This window comes from Lagopus muta, chromosome 4 (assembly GCF_023343835.1).
Source record: "Lagopus muta isolate bLagMut1 chromosome 4, bLagMut1 primary, whole genome shotgun sequence".
In the NCBI taxonomy this organism is placed as follows: Eukaryota; Metazoa; Chordata; class Aves; order Galliformes; family Phasianidae; genus Lagopus; species Lagopus muta.
In genome coordinates, this window is record NC_064436.1 from 28,745,956 (window position 1) to 28,758,972 (window position 13,017).

Genomic DNA, 13,017 nt, shown 5'->3' on the forward strand with positions numbered 1-13,017 from the left:
CTCTGCAGGAGAAGGAAGTGAAGCCATTGGATTGTCTGTTCTGGGACAAGTTTTGCCCTGCTTCTCCCCACGAGTCTGTTCTCATCATCCACACTGCAATTCTGGATTTTGTAATCACCCTTGATTTACTAAACCAGTGCCAACTAAAGCAACCCGATAAAATAGTTTAAACACTTGCCATTTCTTTTGTGCCCCAGAGATTTGCTGTAGATGACATGGTGCTTTTTAGGTGATGGAGTCGTAAGTTGCTTGCTGTTGTGTTGTGTGGCACTGCTTTCCAGCCTAGGCTCAGGTATGGAGATTTTGATATACAGTGAAAGTCATGGTATTGAAGGAACCATATGTTGTAGGCTCCCATTACTATCAGTGCAGTGAGGCACCTCCAAAGAGCGCCTCACGTATGCCTGATTGCCATGAATTCAGTTATTTCATTCATTTCCAAAGAAGTTCAGTATTATGCTCTGTTTTTAGCATTCCTAGCCTGACAGTTTTCCTCTTTGTTATGAATTATTCCGTCTGCTTCAGCTGCCTGCTTTTTCTCATTTACATTTAAGATAATGGAAGAAGAGTTGCTTTTGATGACATAAGTGAGCTAAATTTTGGGTTAGCATTGTTATAAAATGAGAGTTCTGCCTGGATAATGTGAAATATTAGGGATTTTGAGGTTTTAGTACCTGTAAAGCACTACAGTGACTAGAAAAGCTAATATACTTCCCTGCAAATTGACAGGACTTCTCAATGCATGCATGGAATGCAAAAGGCTCAGGGCTAATAGCATTACAGGTACCAACACGTGCACTAAATGGTTTGATTTAAAATATTTACTAAACAAAAACATTTCAATATATATGACACTGAAGAGGGGGTGAAAATAATAATCATGCTGTAGATTGGTGCATTTACCAATTTTATATTACCTGTGAGAGCTATAAATGAGGCTGAGGCTTTGTTGCTAGAAGCGTGCAGCAGCTCTCTAGCCCTGTACTGTACCATTAGTTTTATCCTATGCTTATAGTAATATCTGAACAAAGCATCTCTGCTGTATTTCAGAATCTGATACAAATTGCTGGACTAGTTTGATTTTTTTTTTTTTTTTTTTTTTTTTTTTTTTTTTTTTTTTTTTTTTTTTTTTTTTTTTTTTTTTTTTTTTTTTTTTTTTTTTTTTTTTCTCCTGGTTTTCTGTAATGCTTTTGAGTCTTCCGGTCAGATAAAAATGAAGGCACATTGAGCTAGGTGCTCGATGTGTTTTTAAGATGCACTGGACCAGATCAGACTTCTTTTTCTTTCTCTTCTCTCCTCTTTTTTTGCATGTTGAATATATATGCATCGATTTCTTCCCTTTGATTCTTTTGCACAAACAATCACATTTCTGCTCTTTAGTGATGCCAGGTACTTAATTCTACTAGCATATATATTACACAATGGCAAGGAGCTTACACATTTTAAAAGTCTCTAAAGGATATCACTTTTTTTTTTTTTTCTTCATTTGTGTCATCTTATCTGCTTTTCTTTACCAGTTCCAACTTCTCTTTCTACTGTGGCTTGGAGGGATCCACAGCGTCTTTCCTTTTTGGTAGTCCAAGTGGATCAGGTGCATTTTAGGCTTCCAGGCCAGAAGGACATTATAGAAAATCCCTATTCTGGCACAACAGAGTCAGAATGTTCCTCTGTGGTGTTTTTGATGCTCCAGTTTTGATCAATAATTCCTCTGACCGCCTAAACTTAAGCACTTGCCTGTGTGCAAAACCAGAGGCTAAATCCAAGGAGACAGTCATGTGGCTTCATCCTAAAATAAGCTGCATTTCAGCACCACCATTCACTTGTAGATTTTTTATGTCTGTCTTTTCTTTGGGACTGGTTCAAGGTGCCAGAAAGTCAATGGGTGTATTTCTCCTCTTTGCAAGAACGTTAAACTTACATTTCAATGTGCTGGTCTGAACTAGCTATCAACAGGAATGCTTTGAGAGCTGACAGATGCAAAGCTCGGAATCCACACTGAAGGCTTTTCCACTTAGTTCTAATGCATTGTCATCTTGTTATGAATTAGAGTTTCAGATTGAACCTTTGGCCAGATCTGACTGTTTGAGTGCTGGTAGCCCTTAGCAATGCCAAGTCAAACAAGTTGGGCTAAACCTCTATCTCTGGTTCTGGTTGCTGTTCCTTGTTCCTCTCAGCCTTGCGCTGTGACTTTCCAATAGAGACAACAAGCCCAGGCAGTGACTCCAGTGCTGGAACCTTCAGGCTGGAAACTTTGCATCTCCCTGAGATAATGGGACACATGAATGCCCATTCAGCATCGCTGCTTGTACCCCCAGGTCCTCTCTTCCCCCAGGATGCAGGTGAGCAGTGCTTGTGTAGCAGGCTTACTAGGGCATCAGTATGGATTTCACAGTGTACCAAGTTGCCTGTGTCCACAAGCATCAAATTCTTGATTGAAACCATTACCCACTTTGCTTCAACTTGAAATTACTTGTAGGTTATACAGTTTGTTTGTTATAAATCTGCTTTGCTGAGGCAAATGTGTTTTTCACAATATTAATGTCTCTCGTTGTGAAAGCCCTCTGCAGAACATCAGATAGCTATAAAGCAAATTTAGACGCTAGTTCCCTAGTTAAGCATTGTTTAGGCAGATCCCTGAGCCAACATGAATACAGCTATTAGGATTGAGCTTTACAAAATATTGACATTTCTACACAAGTACTAAAGAGTTTTGGAAGGAAGCTAAACAGTGTTTTATGTTTTGTCAGGGAAACTGCTTTATTTCTTAATGTAGCTGAATATTGATATTCTCACAATGGAGTTTTGTCAGCTTCTTAGAATTTGCTTTCATGACAGACTTTTTCTGTTTAGCACAGGCTTGTTCCCTCTCTTCCTTCCATCCATTATGCCACAGGCAACCACTGGCAAGTTGGGTGAGAGCATTAGCTGAATGAGGATGACAGGATGCAAGATGCGACCTCGCTGAGAGAATGAGTCTGTAGCAGCTCTCTCTTCAGGAGCACTCATTTATGGGAGAGATCTTAACACGGTATCCACACCAAGATGTAAGAGAGCATCTTTGCAGGACAAGACAAGGCAGCCTTTCTCAGCATTTCCCTATTTCTGCTGGTTTGAATTATCAGCTCTTCTCATAGTTCAGGCTGTTTTTCTTGCGAATAACTAAATAATTGAATAAATAAATAATATAGAAGCCAATGCAGTCAAAGACTCTGCAGAGCAAATGCACTGCAGAGGGGGGGAAAAAATTCACTTGGCAGCTTTGGAGAAGGATTTGGTTTTCTGAATGAGGTTTGAAATAACCAATGGGGTTGTATAGCAAGAGAATAAAATAGGCAGTTGCGGTGGAAGACAAAAGGTGATCTTTTGCTGTCAGGCTTATTGTCCTTGCTGCTCCAAAGGATGCTTAAAGTACAGTATGGGTTTAACATCTTCTGTATAACTAGTAGGTCTAGGTTCTAGATATGCAGTTCATGTCTGGAAATGCAGCATGACATACATGTTAAAGAAGTCAGTCCTGAAAGGGGCTGGGAAAGGATGGGTATAAGAATCCCCCAATTCCACCTTTTATATTTTGGGGCTCCTTTCATTTCTTTTTTTCAATTCAATTGACCAGTGCGCCTGTGGACTGTGTTTGCATTTAAAATGCTGGGCTTTGGGGCTGACTTGTAAGCCTAACAGTGATGTGCAGAACTGAGAGAGGCCTCAAATCCTGAGCCTTGGTGCAGCTAGGATTGAAGGACAATGTAATGGTGTAAGACGAGATGCAGAGCAAATGCACAAAGCAGCCTTTGTCACTGTAATCTTCCAGATCAAATGGGAGGCAGCAGAGTCAGAAGCTGCTCACTCATGTCTGCACCCATGTGTGCTGCGGGGCTGGGGACTCACCATCTTGAAGCTATGGCAACGTTGTCTGCTCAGGTTTGGTTGTACTCTACTTTCTTCTTCAAGATAAGAGCACTGCACAATCAGGTTTTAAATATTCATATGCAGATCACAGCAGTGTAGCTTGGAAGCTCCGAATCATTGAGAATTGAAAACTCTAATCTGAACTTTTGAAAGCTGTCCAATTTCTTTTTTATTTACGGCCTTTGAACTATCTCACAAATTGGAAAGTAACTATCCAGCCATTTCGCAGGCAGATTGATATGTTTAAAAGAGTCCAAGGCATTTATCTGAATGCATTTGGCCATCTCGCTGACTAACATCTAGATTGGAGTTATTACACACACAGATGAACAGAAACTACTTGAAGATGATGGTTTTCTCATATTAAAGTTATGTTTGTAGCTTGCACTACAGAAACATCTCAACTAGCCTTATAAGCTGAGTGCCTCTGGCACCTGGAAGCACTCATCATGTTGATTGGGTAGGTCAGAAAATGCCGGGACGTAAACAGTCGCTTTGTGACTTCTGCTCTTTTTTCCATTCAGCACAAGTGCAGAGGTGGAGAACTGCTGGAGAAGGACCAGCTCCATCTGGCACTGCCTCTGCAGAGTACATGAAAGTTGTTCGATTCAAGATGCAGGAGTGTAGGTAAAGGGCAGGAAATACACATTAGATGAAGCTACATCTGTTGCTAAATGGATGGGAAAAACTGCTTTTCCCCTCTTAATCGCTACATACATGTTTCTTTTGCATAGAAACTAAAGGTTTCAGCTTGCATGGATAAAATGTACACATAGTTTAATTAAAAGGAAAAAAAACAAACCCAGAAAGCTTAGCCTCCAGTAAATCTTTAGCATCTGTAAGCATAGTGCTCATGTGTCTACTCTAGCATGGTCTGAATGAAAATCTGACAGCACCTGTTATTGAAATCAAAAGTGATTTGTCTAACAATGAGATAGTGAGGAATTCCTACTGGATTTCTCTTTAATAGAGTTTGAAGGATTCAGGTTGGAAGACAGTGCATAAGATCTGCACCACTGGCTCTGATGGTTGTGAATCATGCCAGGGGACAGAGATTGTTTAGGAGGTTAGAAGTTCACTCCATACGTTCAGTAATAATATGCAGCTGGTATGCCCTTAAAGTGGATTGAATGTTTTTTTTCCCCCCTTGTGTGAAATAATATGTGGATTAAAAAAGTATTCGTCAGATTTTATACGTTAAAGTCTATAAATTCAAAGTAAACGCAGCTACATCTGACAGTGTTTTTGAAAAGTAGAGCGATTTAAAGCTAGATTGCCTAAAAATAGCTCTTGAACTGAACTCTCAAACCTATTAGATTAGTCCATTTATAATAAATCCTGATGTACTGTCTATTAGATCAGCTCTTCTGTAATCTTTTCCTGTTTACCAGGCATCCTATGGGCATAGTTTATCTGCATTTCTAACAGCATTACAGCATTATGTTAAAAAAAAATTGCTAATTTGTTGTCTTGCATATGATTGTCCAGTTATATTTCTTCCTGAATGTTCAGGATGAGTTGCAAAGACTGGAAGCAGCAATATGGTGATAATACCTTCATTGGATGGGCACTGAAGGATTTAAGAGGTACACAGTGGTGGATTTGATGGAGATTGTGGATAGAAAAACAGAGCAAAGGCTACCAGTACTGTTTTTGGCCACTGCAGTTTGGTATTAAGAAGACCATGGTAAAGACGATAGCTGATGCCCGTATGCTGTAGAATTTAATTTCTGATTGCTAGGTATGCTGGTGTGCTTTAGCCCTATACTAATAATAGGTTAAATGTTGTGTAATGTCTCTGAAGCAACACGTTTCAAGCAGGATCCCATAATTTCTTGAGTAAGAGAGAGAAAATTTAAAAAAAGAAATGATGACTAAGTTGGGGGCCTGACACCAAGAGCTGCTGGGAGCCAGAAAGATGTTAAGCGCTCGTGCACAAAAAAAACCCCACAAGAGCATTAAAGTTGGTGCATTATCCCCACCAAAATAAATATAAAAAGAAAATAAATTGGATTTTGGGTTCTTAGTTTTATCCGGCAGTGTGGAAATTTGCAATAATGGCTAGAATATTTTTCACAAAGCTTGACTATTCTGTATCAATTCAGCATGCATAACGAACAATTGATCATCATCAGAAATGTATGGTCATAACCAGAATTCTATATTTTAAATGGGCTTTAGTAGACATAATTTCTGCCTGTTGGAAATTGGACCCATGTGGTGGTTGCTTTGAATGAATTAATTGTGCTGCTCAGATTTGTAGTGCAGTGTGAAAGGATGAATTTGTGCACATTGATCAGATTTGAGCCTGTTGAGATGATTTTGCTCTCACTCTTCATCTTTTGGGTTAATTTTAAATGCTTTAACTAAGATTCGGGGGGGAAAAAAAGAGTTTTGTGAACCCAGCTTGAAGTGCAATGAAACAGCTGAGTTTGCACCAGATCTTGGACCACAGCTGAAAGTTTTTCCCTAGTACTGGGAACGTAGTCAACATCTGCCCTATATGCCCTGCAGCATCCATCCAGGCTCTGTAGAATAGTTATGTGTGGGTAGAGTAGCATTGGGCATGATTCACAATCTCATGCTAGAAGAGAAGAAAAAAAAAAATCCTGAAAGGACGTTTCCACTCGGCAGCCATCCACAGGAGAATGGACCTTTTGTCTCTCAGTGTTCTCCTCTGCTGTCTCAGTGGGGAAGCTGCCTATCTGTAAGTATGCATTAATACTTCATATGACACTTCTGGAGCCCAGGTCTGCACACAGTCACATTGTTCAAGACAATATGCAGCACTGAACACTTTGGGGCTATCACATATCTATTCTTTGTTCCTACAGAAGGTTTTTCTGAGCATTTTGTCAGTCTCCTTCAACACAGCTCCCGATGACCAAAAGAACCCCAAACCAAACCCCTTCAAAAACAGTGTGTGAACTGTTATGTTCACATAGGATTCTGGCTCAGCTTCTACAAATAACTGCATGTGTGAGTACAGGCGAGAGCTGTTGAGATGTTTGATGTGAAGCCTTCTTGGCCTTCTCCTGCAATAAAAATAAACCATGGTTTCTCTCAAACACATGAAAGGAGCTGCATGTAATTTAGGACTTAATCTCTCCTTGTTGATTCTCTGTGCTGCAACTCCTGGGTGGCACTGGAGTGTGGCCTTTGGTCTTCCAGTGGACTTTCAGTATGAGATGGTTTTACAGGGGAGCGTTTTCTACTTGATGTAACGTTGTGGAATGCCAGTGTTCTGAGCTGAGTTACTGGATGCCTGCTCCTGGAGCTCTTATGGATGGCAGTGTGTGTGCAAGATTCAACATTGGTGCTTCTTGACTTCAGTCGTCCTTTGCTCTGACTTCAAAGAGAGTTCGGAGAAAAGCTTCCCTTCCCCCCCCCCCCCCAAACAAAAATAGGCAAAAGAAAACAGGAATATGTATTTTTTTCAAATATTTTTTTTTTTCAGAAGATATTCTCAAGTGCATTTGAAAATGCCAGTAGAAAAATAATTCCCAGAAGATGCATTTATGTGATAGGGAAGAAGAGTTTAGGATTTTTTGCTGCTTCTTTCAAAAGTTGCCTACTCTTTCTCATTGCTATATAAATACAACTTCCACTATTGTTCAGTAGAAGAAAAAATGAAAAAAAAAAAAAAAAAAAAGGAATGCTGTACTCCTGCAGAAGCTGAACCCCTTGGATTAGTTGTACCTTGAGTTCTGCTCCAAGGGCAGGATTGCTTTGAGAAAGCTACTTATCTATCTATCTGCATGCATGGGACAGAAAAATCATTGTGTCTTTTTAAAAGTATGCTCATTATTTAGTGAGGTGGGTTATAGGCTGGATTATTGGGTGCAGAAAGAAAAAAAAAATCAGGCAAAAAGGAGATAGGAAGTGATCTCAAATTCTCTTGCCTGAAATGGTCTGCTTTGCACAAGCTTTTGTGATAGGAAAACACTTTTAAATCATCTGAAAAAAGCAGTCTCCTGTATCTGGGAGCACCAAAAAGATGTGGAGAAAGCAGAAGGGAAAAGGTCATCTGTGCTGGATTGTCCCAGTGGCTGATAGAGAATAGTGGTCAATTCTACATTGTCATTTTAGACCAAAAAAGAGGAAGAATAGGAAATAGGGAAGGGAAAGAAAGAACCCCTCGCTTACACGTTTTGATTTTTTTTAATCTGTTAATAAATTCCTCCCATGATTTTCCATTGGTCATGCATAATTTCCCCTCCAGGGGAATGGGCCTCTGTGTAAGGGTTGGGAAATAAAAGAAAGAAGGGAAAAATTGACCGTTTCTTTTTTCTTGCTAGTAAATGCTCTGGGAACAGAGGGAGGTTCCTCTGGGAGTTGCAATTACTCCCCGTGGACGTTGGAAATGCAGCTCTGGTCTGACTGATGGCAAAACTTAGTTTTCTGCCAGTAGTGCCTTCTCTATAAATAGTGCAGCAGAGAAAAAAAAAAGATGAAGTATTGCTTTGGGTTTCTTCTAGGAAAGAGATGTTTCCATGGCTGCAGCTTGGTACCTTAGGAATACTGGAAATATTCATCCCAGAGCCGTGCTGTGGCCATGTTTCACGGAACTGAAGTTGGTAAAATCATGTGAATATTTGGGATTGGAAGTTAAGGAGTAAAAACTGATTTCTTACCTAAAACTTATTTTTAAAGTCTTCATATGGCACAACATGGTTAAAGAAAGCTTTAAGTAAAGTAAAATATTCAAGATTATATGCTCCAGGTTGTAATAGTTTTGTTGATTTTTAAAGGTCACTGCCTGTCTGTGAACAAGAATTGTATTATGAAATATTATCTGAAGAATCCTTCTATTAATGTGTTTTAAACCAAAGCTGCTTTTCTCTGAGTTAAAAGGTTTGCAGTATATTGGCAGCCTTAGATAATTTGGAGTTTTGATCTCTGTTCTGTGCTGTAGAACTTAGGTAATTGTGCACAGGTTGCAGTCTACTTGCAGTTTTGCTTGGATCTGAGAATCATTTATATGTAAATGATGCTGATCTCTTGTTCTGCCCCTTCTAACCAATTAACTTGGTTTTAAAGCACGCAGTTCTGTGAGCAAAATGAGCAACTGGCAGGGCTTCTGCAGCTTGGTGGTGATGGTGGTCATATTCACTGGGGCTCATTTCCAAATCGAGCAATGGAATGATCAGAACTTTGAGCTGAATTCAGTGCCGTCCTTGTCTCTCACTGTATTTAGGCCATGTCAGGTCAGCTCTTTTATGCCTTCCTATAATTTATGCTACATAAATGGCAGAGCTGTGATTTTTAAGACCAGAGAAAAAGCCCAGTATTACGAGAAAAAAGACAGAAGAACAAGCCCTCCAAGAAATTTTGGCAGCAATGCTAAGGGGTTTTGAAGGACAAAATATTTTACTTATTTATTTATTGAAAGGAAAACACTAGTAAGTCCTTCACGTGTAACTGATACAAGAAGCTTGGCAGAGCTATTCCAAAGCCATCCTGCTGCAACATGCTCCGTGATTGTCAGTGGAAATTCAAAAATGCAGTACCCCTGCAAGCAGGTTGAAGGGAGCTCCTGGGTGCTCACTCATCATGCTCATAGAATCATTAAGGGTGGAAAGACCTCTAAGATCATCTAGTCCAACCATCAATCCATCGCCACAATACCACTAAACCATGTCCCTCAGTGCTACATCTCCACGTTTCTTGAATACCTTCAGGGATGGTGAGTGCACCACCTTCCTGGGCAGTTTGTTTCAGTGAATCAACACTCTTTCTGACAAGAAATGTTTCTTAATATCCAACCTGAGCCTCCCCTCACACAGATTAAGGCCATTACCTCTTGCCCTGTGCTGCCTCTTTGTGGTCTGAACTGAACTCCGTATAATTCATTTTTAGGACTTCTGTTGTTTCTTAAGCTTCAACTAATCTTTCTTTTGCGTTGCCCACTCAAGATCCATAGGCTTCCATATGCCTATATGCTTCCATATCGAGTTTCCATCGGCTTTCAAATGGCTGTAGAAATTATTTCAAGGCTAATTTACAGCATCTGCTGTTTCTATTTGATACTTCTGCACCTGTAGCACATGATGTAGCTCATTTTGCAAATGGAAAATACCTTGTTATTACGTGACTAAATGGCTGAATTGCTGCACATTGTGATTTATCAAACTAATCATTGTTGTGAAGAAATAAAGTATATACTCCTGGCAAGGCCTGCTGTAATAAAACCAGATAAGTTTTTGCTGAAGTTCTCTACAAATTTTGATCCTCCCTGTAATGTCAGATGGAAATTGTGTGCTGCTTGGTGATCCTGCACAGCTTTGAGCAGAAACTAGAAGAAATCTGTCAATGTCTGCAGGGTTTTGCTTTGTGTTTTTTGGAATTCATTCAAACCCGGTAGAAAGGAGGTGGTAGGAGAAAGCTGAAAATTTTGATGAACGAGCTTTGTGACTGCTGAAATGTCAACATTTCCCAAAACCTTGAGCAAGCCGTGTGCAAGTATATGCACGCATGTGCACAAACCGCAGCCTCCTGTGCTGACAGGCACAAGTCTACTGCCAGGGCCCGTAACCCAAGTCAGGCCAATCCCACATGACCACAGCTAACCTGAAAGTGAAGAACAAGGAATTGGTGTGCAGGCATCTGATGTGCTGCTATGGCAGCACAAAAAGAGCAGTACTAAAGCCCATGGCGTGGGAGTCCAGGAATTGGATTGGGCTCCTTAACGTGTGTCCTCATCTTCAGCTGACTTAGTGCCTACAGCGCTACCAGTTGCCTTTTTGGAGGCTGGGCAAGAAGATAATCTCATTTTCCAAAACAATCACAGAGCTGGAATTTTTAAATTGAATGCTTTCTTGAGCAACAATACTGGTCCATCAGAAAATTAGTTTTATTATGCTTCCGACTTAGAGTCTGTGTAGAGAATTTCTCGGAGTTGGACTGAAACTACAACCAGAGCAAGTGTGTGCTTCAGCTGCCACATTATTGATTCTCCTGGGGCAGAAGAACTGGTCTTTGCACAGGCAAATTACTTAAATCACACAGAAAAAGAAATACTTTCACATGGAAAAATTCCTGTTCTACACTAGAGGCAAGCATCTCTGTGCTTTAAATAGGTTGACTTGAACGAACATTTACCTGAACTCCAGTGACAGCAATATCATTATACATTAATAACTAATATGGCATTAATAGCGAGCATGGTCTGCTTCATCAGAGCTAAAAGAAAAGGTCTCGGCTCTCGGGAGCTCGCACACTGAGCCTGCTCACACAGCTGAGTAGCTGGGGGGTTGGTGCTCAGGGCAACAGGGTGATTCTCGCATTTAATTTTAATTTCTGGCTAGGCTGGCATTCACACATGGCTGTCTTTAATATAAAAACTCAGATTCCTTTTGCTGGATGTGAAACGACTTGTGTCACTGAGAGACTTTTGGCTGCAGGGAGAGATGGGATATTAAGGAGCTGTTGTGGCATGGAAATTTGAGGGGGACTGGTATCAGACAAGGAGGATTGCTATCCATAGGTTCTCCTTTGGCTTGCTGTGCCTATACTGCTGGGGAGATTGGTGGGACAGTTGTGAAAGTCTAGTATTTGGTGGGAGTAGAAGTGTTATGTTAAGAGAAGCGGGAGGACACTTATCTCTGGGAGATGGGAGAAGCAGCATCCTATATGAGCTGGGTATGGGGGCACATGGTAGGACAATTGGAGGGAGCCTGACTTGGTTTTCCCACCTGAAGTTTCAGGGCAAGAGATGAAGAAGTCCATGCAAATCTGCAACCGGTGTCAAGACCTTGATCTAATTAGGAGGCAAAATCTTCAGCGTTTACCACACTTAGCACAGCTGTGGCAGGGTGCAGGACAAGTTTCAGAAGACATTTCAAAAGCAAGTTTTCCACTTCTTGCTGCCGGATGCACAGCCTGTTTAAATGAAATAGCCTCTGAGGATTACACCCCTGAGGATGTGGCTGGGTTACTGTGTGCCTTTGTGCTGCCACACAGCCTGCTGCTTGAGGGGCTGAGCACGGTGACAGGACTGGGCAGCAAGGCATGAGGGAGAAAATGAGCAACTTACTCCAGAGAGTGTCCTGTGTTCATCCTTCCTTCTGCTGCCATTCTTCGTATTTTAGGAGTTGGGTTTGTGGTGCAGAGCTTTTTTATTGTATTTTCCTGATCAAACCAGCTGGGCTTTCAACAACAAAAATAGAAAATTAAAAGCGCTTCTGTGCTAAATGCTCCCTAAAAGACAGAAAATAAGATTTTTACATTAAAATGCCAGAAAGAAAAATGGAGAGGGCATGAAATTCTGCTTTATTTTTATCAGATGCTAGTGCTTTTGAAAAATCATTTTTGCACTGGGAGTCAGTACTCCCCTATATACTTCCCTAGCTGTGTCCCTCTTAAAGGCAGCAAGCACTGCTCTAATTGTAGCTTCTGCTATAGCCAGCAGACCACTCTGGATGGCAGGCAGATGGGACTTCCTTGGGTCGAAGCTTGGGTGCACACTGTCTCCCTTTTCTCCTCCCTGTCCTTAATTTGCTCTGGCTCTGTTTCAGGGGTATCAACATCAGGGGCACTGGGCCCGGTGAGCACCACTGCCAGCACCACACCACGAATGGCCACCAGCAGCACTGGCCGCCCCACCACCACCTCAGCTTTGGGTAGGAGGAACAGGAGCACCAGCATGCCCTCACCCATGGCTGATGTTCCTGATGAGATGACCACGCACCTCCCACCCGCCTCCTCCCAGCTGCCTCCAGCTGGTGCCGAGAGCTGCGACCCTATGGAAGCCCGTGATATTATGTGGTCTCGGACCCGGCAGGGACAAATGGCAAAGCAACCGTGTCCCATGGGCTCGATAGGTGAGTGAAGGGTTAAGGGGACACAGCGAGCCATCTGCATTTGTCTATAGGATACTGCAAGTGTGAGATCAAGTTGGCTTTGGGCTCCTGTGGCATACATTCAACAATGAAGTACGTTGCTGCCCTTTGTCAGCTCTGTGTTACTTTGGTGGATTATGGCCTGACCAAAGCCTCCATTTGCTAAGCACATTGCACAGGATCCTTGTCATTCCAGGCTCTCACTGAAGGAGAGATGAAGCTAACAAGTTGAGCATGATGCACTCTAGGAAATCTTGTCTCCATAAGCTGT

General features: G+C 41.4%; 1 protein-coding gene across 26 annotated transcripts in view; it reads left to right on the forward strand.

Annotated features, from left to right (window-relative positions):
• Nucleotides 1-13,017, forward strand: part of ADGRL3 (adhesion G protein-coupled receptor L3) — a 492,302-nt gene that overhangs the window by 374,440 nt on the left and 104,845 nt on the right. For all 26 annotated transcript variants that reach the window (XM_048942764.1, XM_048942787.1, XM_048942790.1 and 23 more), the window contains one exon: nt 12,423-12,728. In XM_048942764.1, coding sequence (XP_048798721.1) covers nt 12,423-12,728 — 306 coding nt within the window. The remainder of the gene's footprint in view (nt 1-12,422; nt 12,729-13,017) is intronic.